The following is a 27,135-nucleotide window of genomic DNA, read 5'->3' on the forward strand; positions in this document are numbered from 1 at the left end:
GCTATTGCAGCTGCTGGTCAAAAGTTATAAAGTGAAGTTTTGTGTGCACATACCCCCCTCTTCCTGAGAGAAAATGTAGCAAGAAATTTAATGTGGGTAAGTGTAAGGTAATGCATGTTGGAAAAAATAACCCAAATTACACGTACTACATGATGGGGTCAAATTTAGCTACGACAGATCAGGAAAGGGATCTTGGAGTTATAGTGGATAGTTCTCTGAAGATATCCACGCAGTGTGCAGCGGCAGTTAGTAAGGCAAATAGGATGTTAGGAATTATTAAAAAAGGGATCGATAATAAGACAAAAGATATCATACTTCCCCTATATAAAACTATGGTACGCCCACATCTCGAGTACTGCGTGCAGATGTGGTCTCCTCACCTCAAAAAAGATATATTGGCATTAGAAAAGGTTCAGAAAAGGGCGACTAAGATGATTAGGGGCTTGGAAAGGGTCCCATATGGGGAGAGGCTAGAGAGACTGGGACTTTTCAGTTTGGAAAAGAGGCGATTGAGGGGCGATATGATAGAGGTATATAAAATCATGAATGGTGTGGAGAAAGTGAATATAGAAAAATTATTTACCTTTTCCCATAATACAAGAACTAGGGGACACCAAATGAAATTGATGGGTAGTAGGTTCAAAACTAATAAAAGGAAATTTTTCTTCACACAGCGCACAGTCAACCTGTGGAACTCCTTGCCCGAGGAGGCTGTGAAGGCCAGGACTCTATTAGGGTTTAAAAAAGAGCTTGATAAATTTTTGCAGGTCAGGTCCATAAATGGCTATTAGCCAGGGATAAAGTATGGTGCCCTAGCCTTCATAACAAGGGCAGGAGATGGATGGCAGGAGATAAATCACTTGTCTTCTGTTCTCCTTCTCTGGGGCACCTGGCATTGGCCACCGTCGGCAGATGGGATGCTGGGCTTGATGGACCTTTGGTCTGACCCAGTATGGCCATTCTTATGTTCTTATGTTCTTAAGAAGTGAAACTTTAATGAGAGGTCTGGACACATCAAAAGGGAAGTTGAAAAAGGGACTGTTGAGTTGACTTACTCACTCCCTGAAAAACACCTGTGTATAGAATATCTTTTTTCATCATCTTCGAATAGCGAACAACATTCGGAACTCGCAAATATCCAGCTCTTGGACTGAAAGCTGGTTCTGGTTTTATTTTAAGATGAAAAGTGATAGCTTGGCATTGCCTGTGCAGTAAGTGCCCATCTAAAACCAGCCTGAGCTGCTACACTGGGAATTCACGTATTTGCAGAAGGCATTTTTTTTCCTAGGCATCTTGTTGGACCGTGTTTTGTTTCGTATCTCTGAGGCAAATCTTCCTCCTCGGGGAAGGGCCAGGGAAAGCTTGTGTAGTACTCAGAGGCACTGAGACCTCATCCTAGGGTGAGTGAAGTCTCTGCTCTACGGCCTTGGCTGAGAGCCAGCTGGCCTTTAGCTCTTGCAGTAGAGCGCAGTTGCTTTCGTCTCTGTGATTGCAGGTTCTGTGCCTCATGCCAACAACCTGGGTCTGTTGGCATTACACTTGGATTGCAGTAGAACCTGCCCAGGTGTGCTGCACAGATAGGGAGATTACAGAGAGACCCTGTGCGTGACTGTGCCCTGGCAAGGACAGTTGCCACAGGGCTCTACGCTGGGCCCGAGGACTGGGTTGGGGCAGATGTGTTGCAGACTCTGGCCATTGTGACCATAACCACCCAGAGCCACCACCCTAACCTGCCTCCAGGGGCTGTGGGAGCCCATGCACTGTGTCCCTGTGTTGTGGTTAGGATCCCAGTACCGCAACTGTCCATACAGTTCCCCTGCACACAAATAACTTGCTCTAGCTGTACAGAGGGACCAGGATTTTGCCTTGAGTCATTAAGTGAAAATGCAAACCACTGTTTCCTGTATCGCTAAAGTATAAAGCAGATGCAGCCATGCTGGCCAATGCAGTGCATGGTATTTCAGCAGGGCAGCTTGCAACACCCTTCCTCTTCAGTCCTACAGGAGCAAATAAAAACAGTCCTCCCTTCTCCCTCTCCTTCCCCCTCAAATTCTTCACATTGAAAACTGCCCAGGAGAGTTCACTTCTACGGACCCAGTCCACTTTTCCCTGTTCACCAATGCAAAGTGAGTGGCATAAAGTGTCTTCCTTGGGGTGTGGCAGCACTGTGCACCCACTGTGCACTGCCTTTACCTAGGGTAAGCCATTCTGCCTGGTGCAGGGCTGTGGTCAGGCCCTCCAATACAGAGTGACAAAGGGGGCAATTGCCCCCCAGGACCAGCATTTCAAGGAGGCTGGAGCTCTGGCCGAAGCTCAGGGCCCTTTTGAAACACCGCGAAGTGCTGTGTGCCTCTCCACAGGAGGCTCAGAGGAAACGTGTAGTGAGGTGCAGGGCTGACTGCCCCAAACCCCTCCCCTTCCACTTCTGGCAAGGCCCCTTCTATAGTGGAGAGCCACCCTACCCCCAGCTTGTCCCCGGGCCAGTGGTGCCTCTCGCCTCTGCTGGCTGTGGTGAATTGGGCCCACAGAAGATAAAGGGTGTCAGGGTCAGATTTTCATTTTAAAATCCCATAAGCATCTTTCATCACACAAAACAGGAAGCATAGTCAATGCAGGTCCATGTCCTTCCTCCCCAGAGCTCCCTGCTTCGTCCAGTCATTGGTCCAGATGATTTCCATTTTTTGGTGCTGATGCAATCATCACAGGGATGAGGTGTGGGTTTGAGTAGCTGAGTATGGATCTGAATAGGATCCTGGCCACCTCCTGGCTTAGAGTAGCATAAGGAAGGAATATGGCCTCTCTGAAAACATGTCCTCTTTGGGGGCTGGAGGTGAAACAAGCACTCTTCACATTGCTAACTGCATTGTAGAGGACTGAAAAGAATAATATTATCAGGACTCACAGTTTGACTTTTCCCGTTTTTCTCTGTTCATTCCCTTCAGGGGTTGTTAATGTAAAAATGAAATTGCACTCAGCTCTCCCCCATGAAATATTTTAATTGTGCTGATCTTACCTCAGTTCTGCGCATGGGAACAGTGTGCATTTGTCACGGCATGAATGCACAGCTCTGTTTTCGTTAGGCCCTACAGTAAATTTGTGCTTTTGTTGCCTGAATATATTTTTTTCCATTTGAATGAATGGCTTAAAAAGAAATAACTATCATCTCTCAGGTGACTTGGGGAATCATGAAGTTGTACCTGTTAAGGGAGAAAGTCCAAACTCAGTTACAGTAAGTGATCTTTGGAGCCTAGTTGACACTCTTCTGGCTTTTTGAAAACCTGTGCCCAAGTATACAACATAGAGAGCCCAGTTCTCATTTATAAGGCCGTGTAACTGCTGTAGCAGTGTAAAGAGACCTGAGAGACGACAGTGTAAAGAGACACTGTCAGAGAAGAAAGAAGTGGTCGTTGTACAGAGGCGAATTAGGGCCATAGGTTGTGGCCAACAAGAAAATGAATGTTTTGTGTTAATTCACTTGTGCTAATGCTGTCACTTTGACAGTGATTTGTATGTGAAGTTCCTAGAGGGGAGGAGAAGCCACTCAGAGATCTGGGAGCTGCGGACTGAGGCAAATGGTGCGTCATAATATATTTAGCAAATCGTATTGCAACCCACAGGAAAACAGCTTCCATCTCAAGGGAGCTAGGGAGCATTTAGACAGTGAGCAGACAGATATTTTATAGAAAGGGGTGGGGGAGGGTTACTTCCTACACATCAAGTCCATCTCTGGCTCCCAAAGGGATTTTATACCCAGCTTCTGCCATTCTTTTCATCTCTCAGCTGGGATTTGAGAAATAAACTCTTCCGACTTGTGCGATGCCTCCAGGTCTCGCAGATCCAAAGCTGAAAATTAGATTTGGAAACATTTTATTTTCTGGAGCTCTGAAATGTCAAAGCTGTGACTGAAGCGGAGAGGAACGGATTTATTTTAAGGAACACTTACCCCAGAGAACAACCATCTGAAATTACTATAACCAAGAGCCACCTTAAAACAAATGGGCTGTTGCAGGTGAGCTCTGTTGCGTGGCAGGTGATGGAGGGGATCCAGATACTGAGTTGAGCACCATGTTTGGGAGGTGCTGAAACTCATCTTTGGGCTGTGGGGCATGTTGGCTTGGCCCTTTCAGCCGTCCTCTGCATTATTTAGTGCATAAATCTGCTTAATTCCATTGAATGTTTCATTGTCTGACTGTCCAGGAGATCACCTGGCCAGTAGTACTTAGCAAGGGTGTTTCATCTAACTAGCCGCTAGAGTTTACCAGTACCGGATAACAGTGTTCCCTGTAAGCTGAGGGCTTGGCTGGCCACCCAGGAGAGATTCAGATACCACCCAGCTGATTAGCAGAGCACCCACAGTTGGAAGAATATGTTTCTACTGGTGGTGTTCATCCCCACATGTCTTGGTATACATAACAAAATTTATTTCACCCAGAGATGGAAAAAATCAGAGGGAACCCTGTCGGATAGGGTTTTATTTTGCATAGGTTTGTCCTTTGAATTGCCCAGAGTTTAAATAGGCCCAGCGCAGGCATATGATGCCATTTGAAGCTGCATAAAAAGAGGGGAAATGAGCTCTTAAAAGCCAATTTGTTTATTGGTTGGCACTGGGACAACAGGCTGACATGCTTTGCTTACTCAGCTCGTGCTAGCATTAGCCCAGAGCTCCACACCTACAAGAATTTGCTAATACTGCCAATACTTCACCTTTCTTGGGTGCCCATGGTCCAAGGATCTCACAGTGCTTTACAGAGCTGGCATTAAACCTCGCCACTCCTGTGTGATGTAAGGGTTTACTTTACCAGGGTGGGGGGAGGGAGTAAACTGAGGCACAGAGGCTAAGTGGCTTGCACAGTGAGTTAGTGGCAGAGCCTGGAATACATTTCAGGAGCTCCAACCTGCAGTGCACTGTGGCATAAGATTTCCTCCCTGTAGCTGATGAAGTGAATGTTCAGGCCATGGCTCTCCTGAACACACTCTGTCATTCTGTTGGTAAGCAGAGTTTGTTCTTGTTCAGTGAATACAAGATTTGACCATCCTGACGTTGTTGGAATATAGGCGCTGAGCAAGAATAAAATAACAGAATATCTGGAGGGGCAACAAAATTAATGGGAATTGCCCACAGTCACACAACGAGCAAGTCAGAGGCAGAATTGAGAACAGAGCTCCTGACTCCTAGTGCTCTACTCTAAATACCAGTTCCAGCCAATGAGCGTGGTGGGGGGGGGGGGCAGGAGTCCAGATGGGAGAAAAGCAGCCGTCTGGGAAGCCTGCTCTGAGGCTTCCTACCGCTGCTCTGATTGTCCAGAATTCTGGCCAATCAAAGCAGTGGAGGGTGGTCTCTGGGAGCAAGGGGAGGGGATGCAGAGCCACGTGCATGTGGGGGTGCTGCAAAAGTAAGCCCCTTTGGCCCCCGTTGCCCAGACTCAGTGCCCCAGACAGCTGTGCCTCCCTCCCATCCAGATCCCCAACTCCCACCCCCACCCTTCCAGACTCTGCACCTGAAGCCCTTCGCCCCCTCCCACGTAGACCCCAGACCCCCATCCTGAAACCCCTAGCTCCAGGACCCCTCACCCCTACCCTGACCCCTTCCTTCCAGACCCACACCCCTCCCTCCTGCACCCTTCCTCTCACCTAGATCCACAACCCCAGTCCACTCCTGTCCCCTCCCTCCTGGCCAGAGCCCCCCAATTCCGAGCCTGCTCCTGCACCCTCCCACCCAGACCCCATAGGTCTGGCCCCTGTACAGTCAGGCCACCCCAGGTCTAGATGATAGTTTAGTCCTACCTCTAGTGCAGGATATTGCATTAGAAGACCTCTCAAAGTCTTCTCCAGTCCTACAATTCTGTGAATCTGTAATAGTTCCTCACAGGACTGTTGTGAAGATAAATTAATTAGCTTATAGTGGGTGCTTAGCACCCTGGAAGTGGAGTAGAGGGTCATGAGGTCTTACATAGAAACTGTGTAGAACTGCAAAAGGGTATTAGAGCTTTGCCTTTGCACATTGCACTGAAGAACATCTGTGAAAACCAGACAAGCATGTGGTGCTTCAGAGAAGCATTTTAAAATTAGTGAAAGGCAGGTTGGTTCCCCTAGAAGGGTATTTTCTCTGGATTGACTGTGAGCTGTCCTGAACTGACTCGGCAGGGAACTCCCTCCCGTGCGTTGCCTTGTTGCAGAGTCAAAACCATGCTCCTGGATTTCAAGGTTTAGGATGAATGAGACAGATCATGAGTGTAATTCAGAAATGGTGTTCTTAAAACAGACATCTTTGTGTGCTACTTCATGCTCCCCTGCCCTCAAGAAGGTTTTTATCTGGTTTCAATACTTGGGCCAGTCCATCCTTGCAACAGAGGAAAGCTACCCATATTTGAGGGTAATGTAACATTTATACCAAGGTAGAGCTTTGCCTGTGCAGCTTCATTAAAACTTTTATAGATGATATTTGGCTAATTTCTGACCGGCTGCAGGATCCCAGTCAAATGCTCTGAAGCCCATAGTATTGGCCAATGTATGCCTAGTGCTTGTCAGTTTCAAAACCTTTCCCCCTTGTCCTTTAATAGACAAATGCAAATGCATGTCTATCTGTTTGTGGTTTTGAAATAATTCTGGAAACATTATCTGGCTTAGGTAATTAATTCCAGATGCTTTAATGTTAACAGCTTGGCTCCAGCTGTATGGAGAGACAACCTTTTTTTCCTTTTTATATCAAGAAAACATACGTTCCAACATCTTTGGTTTTACTAGTCACAGTTCCAAAATATAAATTGCTTCATTAAATTGAAATCAGCACGTTAGCAACTTGCTTCCTCTGTTTTTAAGAGACTTGGCATACAGTTTTGCTCTCCAGACATTCACCTGACAACTTGACAGCATATTCAGGGAAGCCCAATGTAGAGGTAATGTGGTATAGCAGATACGGCGTTCATCAGAAGAGGCAGGAGGAGACCTGTGATCTCTACCACTGACCTGCTGTGTGTTCGTATGCCCTTCCTCCCTTTGTCTGTCTTGTCTATGGTAAACTGGGTCAGCACCATTGTGGTTGTACAAGTTATAGGGCTTCAATCTCAGCTGGAGCTGTGAGGAGTTACCTCTGTATTTTTAAAAAGAAAACAATGTTTTTTACAGATGGCCTGCTGGCTGGTGCCGAAAGCTGGTAGGATATAGGTAGAAGTGACATGTTTAATACAAATAGGACAGGGCTTGGCTTGCTCCCAGGGCAGTTTTCTGAATGCAGCTGTTAGAAGGGTTTTTTGTTTTGTTTTGTTTTTTTGAGGACTAAGAAATAGAAGTTCTTATAGAAGTTCTTTGAGCAAATTCCCACTTGGACCAACTGAACAACATGGGGTTTTGTTCAGTTACCACATTTCAGTTCTGCCATTCGCAAACCAAACAAAGAGATCTAGAAAGCACCTTAGGGTGGTGAGACGTGTTTACAATAAAGTGTTCAAGGGAGAGTTTGGAGACTCATTACTAGCACCTAGTAAAAAATGGCTTAAATATGCAACTGGCACACATCAGAAAGGGAAGATAGTTTGAAGGATAACTAACGAGTGGGTCAAAGAGCTCATGTCCCCGGAAATAGAGAGACTTCAGCACCTATATTTACTAGGTCCCATGTTTTAGGAATTCTGCTAAAATGAAATGGTTGTTATTATTATTATTAGGCAGCTGAATAGAGAACTGATCCAAGGAGACTGTCTTAACTGTATTTTATGCAGGTTCATCAACATCATCGTCATCATCAACAACAACCATCGTGTCTGATGCTTCCCTCACTGTTTCCCTCCATTATTCCCTGTCCAGTACGGAGTGGCTTAATTTCTGTAGACTAGCTCCACACCAATCTACTATATCATCTGCCCATTCTCTGCAGGGTCTGCCTCTCCAATTTGAACCATCCATTATGCTGAATACCAGAGTCTCGATTTTTTTGGTCGTCATTCATTCTGTAGATATTCCTAAACAGCTGTAACTTCTGTTGTATAACCTTCTGCAGTAGGTTCTCTTTTGGCTATATGTTCCTGTAGATTTCCTCATTTATGACCTTCTGCATCCCTCGTATTCTCAAGATCTTTCTGTAACAACTCCTCTTGAAGGCCAATATCCTTCTCTTTGAATCTTTCGTTATCACCCATGTCTCACATCTGTACAACATGCTGCTGAATACACATGTTTTCAAGATGCTCAGCTTTGTTCCTAAGATAATCACTTTGATTTTCCAGATCTTATCCATCACCTTCAAAGTTGCAGTTGCTTTCTCTGTTCTAGTTGCTATTCCCTTCTTACAATCTAGGTCATACATCATGTTGCTCTCCAAATACATGAACTTCTCTATGTTCTCTAGTTCAATCCGTCTACACTGATCTTCCTTCCTATTTCCTTATCTCCAAATACCGTTGTCTTCATTTTATCAATGTTCATAATCGGTCTGCGCCACTTCCCTTCCTCATTTAACTCGGGCACTGTTCTCGCTTCTCTTCATCTTCCCCAAAGATAACTATATGTTCCATGAACCTCAAGTACTTAATTCTCATCCTGTGCACTGATATCCCTTCTACTTCTTCCTTTATACATGTTGAACTTTTGTAATCTGGAACTCTCTCATCCAGCATACTCTGTAATCTGGCATGATTTTAGTTAGTTGGACAACTACTTGTCGTGGGTGTGTCCAAGTTTCCCATGGTCCCATAAAGTGTGTTTATGGCTACCAGTCCTTGCTCTCAATTCTATGCAGTTATTTAGCTGTTATTTACCCCTAAATGTCTTCTAAGATCCCAGTAAGCAGTGGAAGTGTTAGTAATGTGGTAGACAATATTGACCTCCTGTCATCTGGCAAATTCTCTTGTCCGGCACCAGTTGGGTCCCAAGGGTGCTAGACGAGAAGTTCAACCTGTATTATTTTTCTATTTGTCCGCCATATAATCAACACTTACAGTAAATCACAAACTTTGCCATGTCACTTTATGGGTCTTTCTGTATCAACTCACTGCACAAGTTCTTGCTGGGATACTGGTGTTTTTAAAGGACTTGCAGAATAGACAGCCCAAAAGGTTTTGTTGTGATCTTTAGAGCCTTTCAAGGTTTAAGTCTGTCCCAGATCAGCACCAAAAGCTTTTGTTATCTTCTGTTTGTTTGGATGGAGGGCTGTGTACCAAGGCACTGAAGCCTTAATTAATTTCCTCCAACAACAGGTTGTCATGTGGGGTTTTATCGGCTCAACAAATGAAGGTAGCTTTTGGCTGCTGTTATCTTACAGGTCAAGGAAAAAGAGAAGTGAGGACTCTGCTATACAGCACTTCTCATCTAGTCATTCACAAGATACATGGAATTGCCCATTCACGAAAGATGGGTTTAGTGAAACACCTGGCTGTGGCTGTTGTTGGAGGGTGGGGTAGATGGACCTTTGGTCTGATCCAGTATGTCTGTGCTTGTGTTCAGAATGTGTTCCGTTAAGTTAGTGTGAGTTTGTTGTGGATTGTTGGAAACAGGCTGCAAGAGGTCCTTTCACACAATCTCAGGGTACTGCATACAAGATATTTAGCTCTTAGCAGACATTATCTTTGTCCGGGAAAATCCATGTCCTATTGGTCAAACCAGTCCTTGTAATCTATATTTGTTCACATGGTAACTGTTTTCCTTGAGACTGCTTGGTATCAGACCTGAGTGCTTGTTTTCCAGATCTCTTTTTTGATCTAGATGGTAGTTATTTTTTGGTTATTGAATAAGGGTTGAGACTTAAATAATGCATTTGTCCAGCTAATCTCACTCATAGTTAGCCTGAGGTATAAATGTGAAAGAGACATGAACATCAACACTGTGAACTTGATCTAGTCTGCTGAGTATTAGTCTTTCTTATATAATGATAAACCACTCAGAAACAAAATTGGAAAAGCCATCTGGATTTAACAAGGTGACTGTTTAGGGCCTCCTGTTCACTTGTTTTTGTTTTTTTAATGCATCAGAGAAGAGTGAATCAGTTTCCACTTAGAGAGGTAGATTGTTCCAAAGGCCTGGAAGGACCCATGCCGGTTACAGATTGTTCACTAAAAGATATTATAGAGGCAGAAGGGGAAAAGGGAGCATTTCTTTATTGTACCTGTTCATTGGGATTTGGAGATTCAGCTCTATTTTCATAAGTGGAACAGTTCTGAAATGCACATCAATCAACAACCTGTGCAGGTATTTGAGGAAGTCCTCGTGTGCAGTCTTTAATGCCTAATAAAGAAATCCGGGGGAGGGGGGTTTGGTAGGGATTTGGAAACCTAAATTCCAAGTTCCTTCAGAGTGTCACAAATCCACAAAGAAATGAAGGAAGCAAAGAAGGGTCAAAACACCAGCTGCAATCAGAGGGACACATTTTGTTGCCCTTAATGAAATCAGTGAGAGTTTTGCTCAATTAAAGATCATGGAATTCTTGTACAGAGCTAAAAGGAGAAGAAACCTGTCTTCCCAAATGGGGGGAAAGTAAGGCATTGCTGCAAACGAGTGTTCCCAGTAAGCTGGGTGCTTGTGCGGCCACTCAGGAGAGACTCAAATGCCAGCCTGCTAATTAGCAGAGTGCTCACAGCTAGGATTTTTGTTTCTACTGGTGGTGCAAATTCACACATATCTTTGTGCACATCAAAATTTATTCTGCACGTCGATGGAAAAAATTAGAGGGAACACTGGTGCAAACCCTCTTTCACATGAGTAATAATAAATAGTGCCAGTGGCTTCATTGGGACTGCTTGTGTGAGTAAGGGTTACTCATGTGAATAAGGACTGGTAGGTCTGGGGCAGTGTTCCCTGTAATATAAGTGTTTAGGCAGCTGCCCAGGAGAGATTCAGATGCTGCCCATCTGATTGGCAGAGTGCCACAGCTGACTGCATGTGTTTCTGTTGGTCATGCACATCCACATATGCCTTGGTGCACATAACAAAAATGTATTCCACCCATGGATGGAAAAAAAATTAGAAGGAACACTGGTCTGGGGCCTTCTATTGTGCCGGAAATCTACCAGCCTTTCCCTTGCCTTCTAGAACCATGTTTGGTATAGTCTGTAACATAAATATACACCAAAAGAACCAGCCATTCAGACCAGTTGTCAGACTGAAACTGTTGAATCTGCAGACTAGCTTTCATGTACTTCACCTTTGATCCTCTAGCCTGGATTGTTGCCGTTAGCAACATTTGCCATTTGTGGACTGAGTGAGTATGACGTTCTGTGGATGGGCTAAGACGCTTTCTAGAAGTTTGGTGTTTTGTTCATTTTCTCAAACAGCCAATCAGGAAATACTACAAATTCTTATTTTTCTGAATTAAATAGTCCCAGGGAGGCCAGCTGAATATGTTGTTTTGACTGATTTTCTTTGTAAATAAACAGTTTTCATGCCAGGACATACTGCACCATTGTTTTCTTCCTTAGGATCAGCGTCACCAAAATCTTCACGAGTGCATCAAAAATGTACTTATCTGCATTCATTGAGTATTGCTCAGTCGTTCACTTGCCTCAAGGAATGCTACTTGTACCTTTTAAAAGCAGTTTAGCTGAGATTTTGCTGTTAGTCACTCCTGTTACAATTTTCCTACCAATTACTTCCTTACTACAGGATGAACCTCTTTACTCTGGTACTCTCTGGTCTAGCAATATCCATGGTCTGGCATGACCTTAGTTAACTGGATGTCCACTTCTCGTGGGTGTGGCCAAGTTTTCTGAAATCCCATAAGGTTTGTTTCCAGCCGCCAGTCCTGGCTGTCAGTGTTCTGTGCTGTTATTTAACGGTAATTTACCTCCAAATGTGTTCCTGGAGCACAATAGGCAGTGGAAGTGTTGGTAATGCTGCTAGACTATATTGACCTACCATGGTTTGGTAAATTTTCTGGTTCGGCATCAGTCAAGTCCCAAAGGTGCCGGACTAGTGAAGTTCAGCCTATAAAAGATAAATCAGAGCCTCCAGGGGGGCCATACATACCTCATAGACTGTTAAACTAGCCCAGTGCAAAATATCTTTGGTTGACGGCAGATAAAAATATTAATGTATGCAATCCATTAGTAATCTGAAACTGGGCTGCTGCACATGGTTATAGGCTATTGATGCCCCTAGCCCAGCTGACTTAAGTACCCATTTACATTCAAACCACTATTAGCTATTTTAAAATATCTTCTTGGGATCTGTTTCCTTATTTGAGCTGTGAATGCACCTGTAGCCTTGGGAGTGTAGCTGTGTGACTGAGGGTTTTACAGCCCTGAATAGCAGCTACAGATAGTATCATATCCAGGTCTGAAGAACTGCACCAATCACCATGGTGTGTATGCACAAACAGATTAAGGGTCATGCCATCGCTGAGTGCTACTGCACTTGTTAGTATTTATACCATTTCACCCTTGTGTGTGATTCCATCATTTTCCCTTATGTTACCTGGCCTCTATTCAAACACCTTAAAATCTGTCATAAGACACAGGAGAGTGTAATAAATCTGTTATCTTAAATTCACAAGAAGATTGGGCATCTGTTCTGAGTGGCCTACCAGATTCTATTTTAGTAAACAGATACAGCCCTAAGAAAATGAAAATCATCTCTTTAAATTGCTGAATGCTTTTTTAAGTTCTTGTGTGCTGCAGAAGAATTCCCCTGTGAACAAAGCTGGCAGTAATAACAATATCAGCATCCACTGAAGGCTGCTGGCAGAATTATCTTTCCACTGACTTTCCTAAGCTGATTTATTTATGGGCTCTGGACAAGACTAATTTAGTCTGGAATGTAGGTAAAGAGATGAAGACTGACGAAAGCCTTCGCTGTAATAAAATTAAGCATTTGCATAAGAGAAGCACTCTGCAGGATAATTTATCATTTCTATCTAACATATTAAAGGGAAACATTCTGAATATAAAAATAAAATAAAATGCATCAGCTCTTCGGCTGGGTAAAGCATTCAGGTTTTGGAGATGAACAGCCATGGGAACTCGCTGAGTATTTTTTATTAATCTGTAGTACCCTCCTGGTCCTCAGCAGTGGTGGAGCCCATGTAGTGCTCCTTCAGAAGTGTCTCTGAGGCCTAACTTATGACTAATGGATCCTTTGCTGCTTGGATGGATCACAGTTCTCAGCTCTTAGTTTAACTGGACTCCTTGATTGACACCAGATTTTTTAAATTTCATGCTTGCATCTAATAGCTGGGTTAAAAAAAAAAGGAATAAATGCAGCTCTTGGGGAAACAGAGTTCTGGGAAGGAGTAAACAGTTGCAAAGAGCTCTTGATATATTGCCATAAAATGGGATCAGATGGCAAAATATCAAAGGGGGAGTGCAGATGGAAATAAAAGGTAAAAGAAAAAGGCCTATGCATCCAGGAGAAATGGATGAGCAACCTCACAACAGTGCTCAGTCAACACCACTTCCACCAGGGAATCCCATCTGCTTTACTAAAGTAAAGAAACATAATCAGAGACCCCTGAAGCAAAGTGGGTTCAGCCCTCAAGTGTCCCTGCTTGATTCTGTGTGGCCAGTGCTCCTTGAGCCTGAAGTATTACGGATTGATTTAAAGAAGAGAAGCTGTGTGTTGGGAGGGTATCTCTACATTACCTGGAAGATAAACCCTCTTAGGGTCCATGTTCCAGGGTTCAATTTTTCACATCCTGGTAGAGACACACAAAATAGAACTATCTGGGGTCTACAGTCAACCCCTGTACTCCTCAGTATCAATATTGTGAGGATTAAGGGAGGTTGACAGGAGAAACTCTCTTGTCAACCTCCCTCAGTGAGGACAGCCAACTGAATCAGTTGCAGGTAAGTTGATTCTCGCTATGCAATTGCTGGAGCTAGAATTGCATATCTGCAGTCGACTTACCTGGCTAATGTAGACCAAGCCTGAGACTGGGTTCACCCAGGGGTAGAACCCTCCAGGCTGTGGAGCACTAGGGCTGGCAGATTGCCACTTCTTTTTTCCTGGTGTATCTGATTTGTGACTGCCAAGGGATATGGAAGCTTGTGGCTCCCTTCTCTAGCCAAATCGCTGTAGCAGGGAGTAGCCTTTCCTTGCTGACTCCTTGAAGGCAGCTAGCCTGGGGCGTATGCTGGTGTGCATCTCTAGTGACTCAGATCAGCTGGGATTCTTTCCTTCAGCTCAGCCCAGACTCAAAGTGTCTGCTCCCGCTGTTGGGAAATGAATCACTTTCCTTCCCTCAAAATGTGCTTATCAGGTCTGCATGCTGCCCCAGGCACAGACATGTTTTCCTGGGCTTGTGGATCATTGTCGTGGCTGACCTGCTTCTCACATTGACGGGTTGCTATTTGGTGACAGACACCTGTGACAGGCCATCTTGTGAGGTTCTAGGGAACCTTTCAGTCCCTGGTACCTCTTTATAAGCTCCTTGCACCAGGTAGCCAGTCATCTTCCAAGTTGCAGCCTCTGGGCTATTGTGGGAGCTGCTACTTAAAGCCTCACAATGATGTTGGTGGTCAGGCTTCCCACGCACACCCCATAAACTGGCTGGAGCCCAACTCAAGGTCGAGAGTTGAATAGTGATTGGTGAGTCATCTCTGTATTGTGCCTCACTGCACATCCAGCCCTCCATAAGATTCAGTGACTGAGCTGGCAGGGGTATATTAACCTCTCACCTGTGGAGACAGCAGCCCATGTCAGCCAGGGCTATGAACTGCAACAAGGTGATAAAGGAACGATCAGAGGCCAATACCTGCTGCCCCTGTCGCTGGTCCTTAGCTAAAAGGCATATTTCAGCTCCCAGTTATTTAACCTGGTGTCGCGGTCATTGCTTCATCCTGCTGACTTCTCCGTTCTTCCTCCATAAGAACAGTCTTTGTATGTGATAAGGAGTTACCACAATAGCATGTCAGGGCATATGAAAAATCAGCTTGGCCTCAGGATGTAAGGAGTATTGGTCAGTCATCAAGTATAAGCATCGGTGACCTAACTGTTGGAGCAGTAGGCCCAGAGATGTGGATTCTTTTCTGACCATGCCACTGGTTCACCACATGGACAAGTCACTTCACATCTCTGTGCTTCTCACGTTCCATGTGAAAAACAGCAGCAATGATTCTGCCCCATGCTCGTAATATTCGGAGCAAAGACTTGTATAAGAATGAATTATAATTACTACCATCACCTACCATCTGTGTTGGCTCCAGTGTTGCATCTAACAGGTATGGCTTTTGTGTGTGGTTTGTGATAAATATAACTGCAAACAAGAGAAAGAGAGAGAGAGAGAAAGTTTGACTTTGAACTGTGACTGAACTTGACCAGCTTGGGTCTCACTCACTGAACCGTCAAGCAGTCACTTTCTCACCTGTTTCCTTTGTCCTCCCATTAGTCCCCCGGTAGACGAGACAGGTTTCTCCCCTCTTTCAACACAGGATTATTGACAATATAAAAACACAATTTTTAAGATGCAATCCCTAGATTCACCAGTCTGTGTGTATAGGAGGTAGGCACGTAGGTATTTCTAACTCTAGTCCTTTGAGGGAGTTTGGCCAGAGTCAACGGGAAGATATAATAGGCCTGGTGCACCACACCCTGAGCAGAACCCTCAGAGGTTTCCTGTTCTAACATCACTTATTAACATCTCTCTGAGATGACTCATCTCAGTCTGTCATCCGTCATGTCACTACAACTGCAGGCACAGACTCACTGCTTTAAATGGAAAAAATGTATCAGCCCACTATGAAGCATATTAGTCCGCAACCATAATTTACTGTGTGATCTGCTGGCCATGTGATTCCCTAAGCACACATACTGTACATGTGGATTTGCAGAGCCAGCTACTAACTGTTTTCCTTCTCATGGTTACACTAGAAATGGAAGTAATGACTAACCCCATAGCTGCTCTGGGTCCAGTGTATCTGCCTATGTTAACGAAAGATCAGTGGCTCAGGACTGTGGTTGGGATAGCTGGTGAGCTACCCTCCCTTGTTCTCCCCCAGCAACCCACTTTTCTCTTGTCCCCAGAATGCTAAGGATGTGTCTGGGAGTAGGGCTTCCTGTGGGTCATTTTGGGGACTGAAAGGAGGCAACTGGAGGCTGGCTGCATAATTTTGGTTCAGGTGAAGTGAACCAATCAGATCTGTGTTTCTGAATCTCTCCATGAATGAGTGGATGCTCTAATTTCCAGTTCCATATGATGACCCCTTCTGTTCACTCCTGAGACCCTCTTCTGGATTGAAAGAGGTAGTGTTCTTTTAGGAAAGAATGCCCATTTTAAATATTGCCATGTTCTCAGAAGACCAAATTCAAAGCCCTGGGAATCAAAGTCCTCTCTGTTCATGCCTGATCCCTAGCCTTGGAAATGTACCTGTCAGGTCAGAGAGGATTTCAGCATCTATGGCACATTCAGCTCTTAGCCTCTCTCCTCAGACCACTAATAGCAGAGACAGCTGTATGAGAGGTTTTGTGATGTGTGTATGAGACCCACCACCATCTCATTTCACATAAGTGACCATCAGAGTTTGTCTGATGGTTACAACGGGCTGAATTTGAACCTGTCACCTGGAACATAAAAGCTCTGTAACCCTCAAGGTGTAATCAGAGGTATCCAGTTCCCAGCATGCCATGTTGGAAGCTTTCTCTTGTCACGTGCAGAGTGCTTTGGCACAAACCTTGATACTAGGGTTTGTCTCTGTGTGCATAATTTTCAGTAGACAGTATCACAGTGCAACATGGAAGAAGAGTAACTTTGCATGACAATGACCAGTTAGATATTTGAGATGACATTTTGCCAGATATTCACCTACTTGGCATTTCCTGTTCACACAGTCACTGCAATTGGGCCTGTGAGATATGCACACATACTTCAGAATGTCATGCCGTAGAGGGTGGGACAGCTTTTTCAGGAAATCCTTTCCTCCTTACTCAGTTCTCGGGAAAAGCCTCCCATGAAAGTGAGAGGATTTTACCCAAATAAGAACTGCAAGATCTAGCCATCACAGCAGTGGGCAGTAATTTTTGATGGGGTGGGGGTGTGACCATTTGACCACTTCCCATAATGTGGGAAATGGTCAAGGGCAACACTCTTCCATAATATTAATGGAAGAGGTGAAAGGTCTGTGATGGAGCTTGGGTGCAGAAAGTACCTTGGGGTAAGGGACTAGGTTCAGGAGGACATGTGGGATGCGGGGGGGTGGGGGGTGAGTTTGGATGAAACGGGGGCTTGTGGCCTGGGGCGGGAGACTTGGATGGAGATGGGGGTGCAGGGCCCAGTGGGGCCTGTGCATGAGGATTCTGACCTGGAGGAGGAGTGCAGGATCTCAGAGGGGCTTGTGCCATGGGACAGGAGTACAGGAGGTGTTGCAGGGATCTGGACTGTGACCGGGGTATAGGACTGGGGTATAAGGTCTGGGAGCAGGGTGTGACCTGGAGGAGGAATATAGGATGGGATGGAGGTTCTGCGAGGGGATTGTGACCTGAGTTAGCAGTCTGGGGGCCGGGGGAGGGGCAGATTCTGGGAGAGATTATAAGTGCAGGAGGGGGAAGATGATTAGGGGGAGGGGCTGGGGTCCCAGAGGTAGGCTCTGGCTGGGAGTCACTCACCTTGCTGGCTCCTGGCCAGCAGCCCAGCAGGTTCCTCAGCCAGGCTCCCTGCCTTCCATGGCCCCATACACCTCCAGAAGTGGCCAGCTGCAGGGGCCAAGTTGAGCTCTGAACACTGTGAGTCCAGAGGGGGAGAGGAACTTTTGTGTGCTGCCTGTCCTGCAAACAGGCAGCTCCCACTGGACAGAAACCAGCCAATGGGATCTGCAAGATTGTGCTGGAGGCCAGGGCAGCACACAAAGCCTCTCTCTCCTCCCCTGGGCTCCCAGCATTCAGAGAGCGGCTCAGAGGGGCAGGGCAGGGCAGGGAAGCAGGCAGCCTAGCTGATACTCCCACTGGGCCATGGGCCGGATCTGGCTGCTTGGCAGGCTGGATTCAGACTGCAGGGCATATTTTGCCCACTCCTGAGCCACCAGGTTTCATCTCTCTCTCTCTCTCTCTCTCTCATCCATGTAAAATAATCACAACAATCAGGTTGTTTTCATGGAGTAATGATTTTTTAATGCACCGTATTTTACGTAGTCACTTTTAGACCTTCTCATTTACTTCTTTATTGTTTTCATTTTCCTTTCTGGTATTTTTTACCCACTGCTCACCCTCCTATTTTGATCCATTTTTAAATGATTCCTCTCCTGGGGTATAACTCACCCAGTCCTTGTGACATTTTCCAGCCCTCCCAAGGGTTGTGATCGATCCTTTCTCTTCCTTTACAGTCCCATTCCCCTCACACAGAGCTTTAACTGTGTTATATGTTGCTTTGTTTTCCCACTCTTCCCTATGTTAAGCATCAGGAGGCTCAATTCTGGGCTTTCAAACACATGACTGCTGCATCCTGCTGACATCCTCCTTGCTTGTTTAGTCATTAAACCCTGTACTAGGGACAGGGCAAAGGTGCCTCAGTTCAATGAGAGCTCATGGGCACCGTGCCTCAGGTGGGCATGGCCTCCACGGGTTGTGGGAAACGCAGTCTGGTGCCATCGTGGAAGAGGAAAGGTCTGGCTGGTCTAAATGGGGGGGTGGAGTCATAAGTAGTGTTTCCTAGCAACTACCCAGGAGAGATTCAAATGCTTCCCAGCTGATTAGCAGGGCACCCACAGCCTGCAATGTGGGTCTCTACTGGTGGTGAACATCCGCTTATGTCTCAGTGCACATAACAAAATTTATTCCACATGCAGATGGAAAAAATTAGAGGGACCATTGGGTATGACTCCAGCCTGTTTGCAGAAGGTGTTGCCAGCAGCAGTGCTTGGCCTGATGAGCTCTCTGGGCTAGGACTGCCTAGTCCCTGCACAGAGAGAGGGTCTTTTCTCTCTGTTTTGGGCGTGGGGTGGGGGATAAATTCAGTGATGTCCTGGGAGCCCTACTGACACCAGCAAGGGTTTGCACAGGAGCACAAACTGGGCCTCTAGCACAGACTTTGCTGGGAAGCAGTAGTGCTTTATTCTCTGTTACTGAGGTAATAGGGCATAGCAGTTTGTCACAGTGGTCCAGCCAGTCCAGCGTGACCAGTATTAATGAAGCCTGGAACTAAATAATGGCTCCCCATCATAGCAGCTCTGAACCCACTATGTTAAAGTCCGGGGGGGGGGGAGTTAGGGACCAAAATAGGAAGTTCCGGAAAACCTCTGGGAGGCAGGAAAAGTCCAGACCCCTCATGACACTCCTGCTGTGCTGCAGAACCAGGGTTTTGGAAAGTTGCTTTTTTAGCATCCAACTCTTCTGCTATTTGCATTAAAGAAACCTTTTCAAGCTGCAAGTCAGTGCCAAGAAGCTGCATCTATTAGCTGTCTGCTCCAGAAGTGGCACCGTAATGAACTCACAGCCTTGAGTTTAATGTTTACCTGACTACTTCTGTTTAAACAGAAAAGGTTAAACTCTCTAAACAAGCCAATAGAAACTCTTCAATACAGATAAAAAGAAACAGCGACACAAGCAATTAAAGTAGTTAAGCGCTTGGCCTTTGCTTTCTGGTTCAAAGCAAAATCAGTGGCAGGCTAGGTCTAGCAGACTGCGTGCCCTAGGCAGACAGCTAGTGTGGAGTTCTTCCCAAGCCAGGATAGGTGTAAGGGCATAGAAAAGCAGCCGTCTCACTTCTGCCCACTGGCCCACTTTCCTTGGCAAGATGAATGGGCGTTTTGCCAACCTCTGGAGAGCTGGCTCCCTAGGTGTCATCTGTCCAAAATACCAGCTGCAAATCGGTCCTCCCTCCTCGAAAACACCTCTCAATCCATAGTGTGACACCAGACCATACATCTCTCTTTCTTTGGGAGCAGTATTGACATAATAATGGTTGTGCCAACCCCAGGCATTCAGGAGTCATGAGTCAGACCCCAGGAATTACTTTTGAGCGTCTTTTGAATTTCCTCCTGGTTTCTGAGCTATTAGGGTTTGCATATTCAGGGTCTTCTCTGCAGCCATGAGACCTAGAAACTTTCTCTTTGGCTTTTAAAACTGATGCTGATATTCTTGCTTAATCATTGGATTCCAGGAGCTGGGGCTTGTAGAAAAAGAATGAATGTTGTGGAATTCACAGTAAAATTATGATATTGGTCACACACGAAACACACATCCTCATTTGCATTTTTTAAGCTCCAGTACCATTCAGGAATGCACTGTGTATTTAGCTCTTTCTTGTACCTGAAAGTAAAGCCTTAATCAAAGGCACATGAAGCAGAATGTCTCTTGCCAGTGGTGGTTGTGCAGCTATAACAAGGAGGGATTATTAGATAAAGAAAGGGACCTTTCCTACTTCTCTGGTCTGCATGTTCACATGTCTTTTGTAACAGTGTTGCTTAATTTGCTAATGGATTTGTAAAATCAAACTGGCAGGAGCTGACTTTGTAGCAGTATGAAACACACCAGGCTAATAAGGATGGCCTCTGTGATTTTTGTTCTTTCTAGAAAACACAGATGCTTTTCCACTGCAATGTGTTTGAGCAGCATAAAATCACTTCCCAAGTGACACAAGGTTATGGCCTGGTGCCAGCAAAACCTCCGCCTGCCTGGGCAGATCGTCCAGGTTTATAAGTAAGTCAGTAGAAATGTGAATGAAGCCGGGTGGCGGCAGTCTGAATCATTTGCCTGATTAATAGTACTGCAAAGTACTATTAGGGCCACCGGCAAGGGAAGTTCATTGGCTTTGGGATCGGTCCCCAAATGGACACATTTAACACAACAGAGATAACCATGGCAACATGTCTGGCATTTATGTGCAGGCAGCTTGGGCATCTGAATCAGAGACGTATAAGACAAAATGGCTGCTTGGTAAAAGTCCGCAAATATTTTTAGGAAGCTGTTTGTCTCTTGTGTTCTGTTCCCTCTCTCCTTCAAGAAACAAGCGTCAGAACTGCAGCAGGGACAGTCATGGGGAGGGATTTTTCAGAAGGAAGAGAGTTTGTGGAGTACAAAGAAATATTGTTTGTGAAGGACCAGGCAGGACTTAAAAGGAGAGCTCTTCTGACTGCTTGCAGGAATTTAAGCACTCCAAGGGAGGGTTATTTTTTTAATTTGAATGTGTGTTATTGTACACTAAGGCATTATCCCTCCTGCATATGTCTGGAAAATTTATTCTGTGATGTTGGAGAATGGTCCATCATCTTGATAGGCAAACTTTGGCAATTGAAATTAACTCTTCAGTTTCTAATTCTATGAGCACATCTACCTTTTTCATTTGATGTATGGCTTTCAGATCATCAGTTACCCTTTAGTTTAGAGTAGAAGGGGGCCTGAATTGCTGGGGTTTTTCACATTGTTGTAAGTGAAGAATGCAGATTTTTCTAAAGGGTCACATTATTAAGTTGTAAACTTTCTTCCTTCCATTGCACTCCCACCCTAGTCAATGTCTTTGCAGTACCTTATCCCATGCATGTGTCCTACAAAGCTCTGTGGGTGCGTATGTGTGTGTTTATGTGTGTCAGAGGGGTGTGATAACTTTTAGGAATACTGTTTTACACCACTGCGAGTGAATCCAGCCTGTGAAGCCACATGGCTTGGGAACCCACTGTGTAGCTTATCCAAGAACATTCTTCCAAGAGTGTCTTTTTGTACCCCTGTGCTCCAAGGTTTGACAGGCTGTCCCAGTCTCCTTGCCTGAATGAACTAAACCCTCTCGGTCGGGGGTCAGCAACCTTTCCAAGGTGGAGGGCCGAAATATGACCCTTTGATCCCTGTGTACGGGGTCACTAATAGTCCTATTTACAACTGCTTCATTAATGAAGATATAAAGATGCAGAGCTTGACCGTTTAATTGGTGGTTTGGTAGCATTAGCTGGTCTTTTGTTAATCCACAGGTGGCATGGCTTTGAGCCGTGGGACAAAAGGGGCAGGGCTCAGCTCCTGCCTCACATGTCAGTGAAAATCGGCTCATATGCCACTCTTGGCACCTGTGCCAGGGATTGCTGACCCATGCACTAGGTAAAGAACAAAGGAACTGTGTTAGCCGACACAGTTTAAAGGTGCAGCTGTCATTTCCCTGGCCATTAGAGAGCCACGTTTGAGTAAGTGTTGGAGATTAATGAAGGAGCTGATTTAGATCAAACTTCTGCACGTGGTTTTCAAAGAGTCGTTCTGAATGCAAATGAGCCTGGCAAGCAGCACCTAAACTGTGTGATCTGTTTAAACTTGATTTATTAAAGCCAGTTCTCCCAGTGCAGACAAGTGGAATGAGGTTTCAGCCCTGAGCTCATTTTCTCCAAGAAATATTATTTCAGAAACCCGCAACTTAATTCAATATATTTGACAGCCCCTGTTTAGGAGAAACCTAGGACTAAGGCCATGTGTACACCTTCCTGCCTGTTACTGCTAGCAAGGGTGGTCACCCTGTATTCAGGGTACAGTGAGTGGTGGGACACAGTGGGTGCATGGATTGTTATTTGGCCTCCAGGCACCCAGGGCATTTCAGGATCCAGTTCTGTCAGGGTACATCAGCGTGATTGTAAGAGGAGCTGTTGGTGCAGGACATAGCACAACCAACTTTAGCATTTATCTGGGAAGCAACGCAACATTTTCTTCACAAAATGCCATGTAACAGGAGAAGGTGTTTAATTCATCACCTGGAGCTCTCCCTCACACAAGTACAAAGTGCTGATTTATATTCTGATTTAGCAGCATTTTGTAATCATTCTGCACAGCTACTCCAGAAGGTCCTGAACAGGGATGATCATGGCCCTTAGTACATTATTGTCCCAGAGAATCTAAAACTTACTTCCAGTAAACGTGAGCAAAGCTTTCAGCCGTCTATCACTGAATCTGTTCTTCCTTGGTACCAGACTAGAGGAGTAGATTTCTGCTTAAGTCTCACAGAAATGTTATTGTTACTGCTGATTGGAACATGTGCTGCATCCTTTTTTTGCATCGTCTCATCTAGTGATTGTAATTCAAGTGGGAACTTTGAGTGTGTTCCCATGCAGATAACCCAGCATGAGGGCTTTTTGCTTCCCAAGTCTGAGGCAGGGAGGTGCAATGCCAGACAAAGAAGATCCAGGCTTGGGATGGATTCTGAGCTCATACCAATGCAAATTAGCTGTAATGGCACAGAGGTCAGAAGAGTTATACTGGCATAAAATCAGCATCAGTGAAATTAGATTCAGGCCCTCTGTTTTTCCCTTGTTCCTACACGTATCAGAGCAGGAAACAACTCTACTGCTAAAATAGACATTAAGTCCTGGGTGAGCTCAGCTAACAATTAATGAATTGGTTTAATCTCACTGGAAACTCTCGGTAGCAGAGTTTGTCTTCATGAGAATAATAGGAACAACTTCACACCAATTACCTGGGGGCTGCCAAATACTGCATGCTCCAGGACGCTTCATTGGAAATGTAACAGACTTTCCTTTTGCATAGCTCTGGCTGCCTCAGAATCGATTTACTCCTCTGACAGCCAGGTTTTTAAAAAATCTCAACATCCAACTGCTCTCAGTGTCCTCAGTGGGAGCTGACGGCTCCTGAACACTTTTGAAAATCCTGGCCTTACTGTGTGTAATGTCAGTTAGGGAATCACAGAAGAGTAGGGACCTCAACTGATCATCTGATTCAGTTCCCTGCATTCAAGGCATAACGAAGGCTATGTCTACACTACTCTGGAAGATCAGCCCACTCAGGGTCGATTTTCAGGATTCGATTTTACATGTCTAGTATGGATGCATGAAATCAACCTTTCAGGGGTTGTGGTCAACGATGCAAGGATTAAGGGAGGTCAACAAGAGAAACTGTCCCATCAGCCGTCTCCAGTAGGGACAGCCAAGTTAGGCAAGTGCAGATACATCTAATCTAGCTACACAGTTGCTGTAGCTAAAATTGCGTATCTGCAGTTAACTTACTTTGTCTAGTGTTGATGTAGGCTAACTGTTATCTGGATGAGGTATGACCAAACTTACTGGCCTCCAAACTGCATGCAACAATCATGCAAGGCAGATGCCCTGAGCTTCTTCCCCAGAATTCTCCACGAGCTACCCCTCATCTAGTCCATCCATGTATTTATTTAATCTGTGTTAAAAATCTCCAAAGATGGAGAACCCGCAACCTTTCTAGGCAGTGTATTCCAATGCTTAACCACCCTGACAATTAGGAAATTAAGGAAGTTTTCCTAATGTCCAACTTAAATTGCACTTGTTGTAACTTAAGTTCATTGCTTCATGTCATATTATCAGAGGTTGATGAGAACTGTTTTTCATCCTTTTTCTTAACAACCTTTTGTGTACTTGAAAACTGTTATGTCCCATCGGTCTGGACACAGTACTTCAGATGTGCATGCATCAGCATGGAGTAGAGCAAAAGAATTGCTTACATTCCTGCTGCTACATCTTAGAATGATGTTTGGGTTTTTTCTTTTGTTTTTGTTTTCATTTTTGTTCTGCAGCGGTGTTACACTCTTGTGATCCAGTATGATGCCCAGATCCTTTTTGCCAGTACTCCTTCATAGGTAATCATTTTCCATCTCATATCTGAGCAATTGATTGTGTCTTCCTAAGTGGAGTACTTTGCCCTCAGAGAGAAGGCTTTGCATGTTAGCAGCTGTTATTCCTGACTTTGCCACTTGAATGACCTTGGTTCAGTTATTTAACTTCTCCATGCCTCAGTTTGTCCCTCTAAAAATGGGCAGGATGTTGCTTGCCTATTTCAGAGGGGAGTAGTGAAGCTTAATTAATAACCATTTGGAGAACCCTTTTGGAATTGTAAGACTATAATTGCTATCTATAGTAGGAATAAAGAATGTTAGAGTCCTGCCCAATAAGGGGAAATTCCAAAATTATATAAAGTTTAGGGGTTCTTTTTACAAGAGACACTTTGTATTAATAAGTATTTCTTACAGTATTCTTAATAATAGTGAGTAAACTGCATTTGAATAGGCACCATGGAAACAATATAATACTGTAATAAGCAAATGCAGTAATGCTTGTAGAAGTCTAAATAAGGTGGGTGTACTAGAGTGCCTTGTATTAAAGGAGGATATTGTTATAATAGGCATCACAGAAACTTGGTGGAATGAGGGCAATCAATGGGATACATTCATACCAGGGTACAAAATATATCGGAAGGACAGAACAGGTTATGCTGGTGAGGGAGTGCCACTATACATAAAAGAAAATGTAGAATCAAATGAAGTAAAAATTTTAAATGAACCAAAATGTTCCATGGAATCTCTGTGTATAGTAATTTCGTGCTCTAATAATAAGAATGTATCAGTAGGGATGTATTACAGACCACCTGACCAGGATAGTGATAGTGACTATGAAATGCTAAGGGAGATTAGAGAGGCTACCAAAATGAAAAACTCAATAATAATAGGGGATTTCAACTATCTGCATATGGACTGGGTACACGTCACCTTGGGATGGGATGCAAAGATCAAATTTCTTGGCACCTTTAATGACTGTTTCTTGGAGCAGCCAGTTCTGGAACCCACAAGGGAGACACAGTTCTTGATTTAGTTCCAAGTGGGTAGTACTGGATTTGGTCCAAGATGTAGATATAACTGGACCACTTGGAAATAGTGACCATGATATAGTAAAATTTAACATCCCTGTGGCGGATGAAACACCTCAACAATCCAACACCATGACATTTTATTTCAGAAAGTGGAACTATACAAAACTGAGGAAGTTAGTTGGACAGAAATTAAAAGGTACAGTGCCAAAAGTGAAATCCCTGCAAGCTGTATGGAAACTTTTCAAAGATACCATGACAGAGACCCAGTTTAAATGTGTATCCCAAATTAAAAAATGCAGGAAGAATACCAAAAAAAGTGCCACCATGGCTTAACACCCAGGTAAAAGAAGCAGTGAAAGATAAAAAGACATAATTTAAAAAGTGGAATTTAAATTCCAGTGAGGAAAATAGAAAGGGGCATAAACTCTCTGCAGGTAAGTGTAAAGACATAATAAGTAAAGCCAAAAAGGAGTTTGAAGAACAACTAGCAAAAAAATCAAAGAAAAATAGCAAAACGTTTTTTAAGTACATCTGAAGTAGGAAGCTATGGCTAAACAGCCAGTGGGGCCACTGGATAATCAAGATGCTAAGATAGCGCTCAAAGATGATAAGGCCATTGAGGAGAAACGAGAAGAATTCTTTGCTTCGGTCTTCACCAGTGAGGATGTTAGGGAGATTCCCAAACCTGACCCATTCTTTTTAGGTGACACATCTGAGGAATTGTCCGAGGGTAAGGTGTCATTCGAGGAGGTTTTGGAACAAATTGATACACTTAATTGTAGCTAGTCACTGGGACTAGATGGCATTCACCGAAGAGTTCTGAAAGAACTCAGATATGATATTGTGGAGCTATTAACTGTGGTTTGTAATTTATCCTTTAAGTCGGCTTCTGTGCCTATTGACTGGAAGGTAGCTAATGTGATAGCTAATGTGACTCCAATATTTAAAAAGGGCTCTAGAAGTGATCCTGGCAATTTCAGAGCAGTAAGTCTAACATCAGTACTGGGAAGACTATAGTAAAGAAGAAAATTGTCCAACCCGTAGACCAACATACCTTGTTGGGGAAAAGTCAGCATGGTTTCCTTATTAATCTACTAGAGTTCTTTGAGGTGGTCAATAAACATGTGGACAAGGAGGATCCAATGGACATAGTGTATTAGATTTCCAGAAAGCTTTTGATAAGGTCCTTCATCAAAGGCTCTTAAGTAAAATACGCTGTCATAGGATAAGAGGGAAGGTCCTCTCATGGATTGAAAACTGATTAAAAGACAGCAAACAAAGGGTAGGAGTAAATGGTAGGTTTTCAGAATGGAAAGAGGTAACTATTAGTGTCCTCTGAGTCTGTACTAGGACCGGTCCTATTCAGACTATTGATAGATGATCTGGGAAAAGGGGTAAACAGTGAGGTGGCAAAATTTACTGATGATTCTAAACTGTTCGGAATAGTTAAGCACAGAGTAGACTGTGAGGAGCTTCAAAAAGATCTCACAAAGCTATGTGATTGGGCAAAAAAATGGCAAATGAATTTTGATGTTGATAAATTTAAGTAATATACATAGGAAAAATAATCCCAGCTATACAAACAAATTGATAGGGACTAATTTAACTATAACCACTTGAGAGATCTTGGAATCATTGTGGATAGTTCTCTGAAAACATCCACTGAGCGTGCTGCAATAGTCAAACAGG

General features: G+C 44.3%; 1 protein-coding gene across 2 annotated transcripts in view; it reads left to right on the forward strand.

Moving 5' to 3' along the window:
• JADE2 (jade family PHD finger 2) overlaps positions 1–27,135 on the forward strand; it is a 177,172-nt gene that overhangs the window by 51,919 nt on the left and 98,118 nt on the right. The window contains exon 2 of one of the 2 annotated variants that reach the window (XM_075009278.1): positions 24,377–24,439. The exons of the other annotated variant lie outside the window; for it this stretch is intronic. Coding sequence (XP_074865379.1) covers positions 24,402–24,439 — 38 coding nt within the window. The 5' untranslated portion in view covers positions 24,377–24,401. The remainder of the gene's footprint in view (positions 1–24,376; positions 24,440–27,135) is intronic. 2 annotated transcript variants of the gene reach the window in all.

Source organism: Carettochelys insculpta, chromosome 15 (genome assembly GCF_033958435.1).
Source record: "Carettochelys insculpta isolate YL-2023 chromosome 15, ASM3395843v1, whole genome shotgun sequence".
NCBI classification, from domain to species: domain Eukaryota; kingdom Metazoa; phylum Chordata; order Testudines; family Carettochelyidae; genus Carettochelys; species Carettochelys insculpta.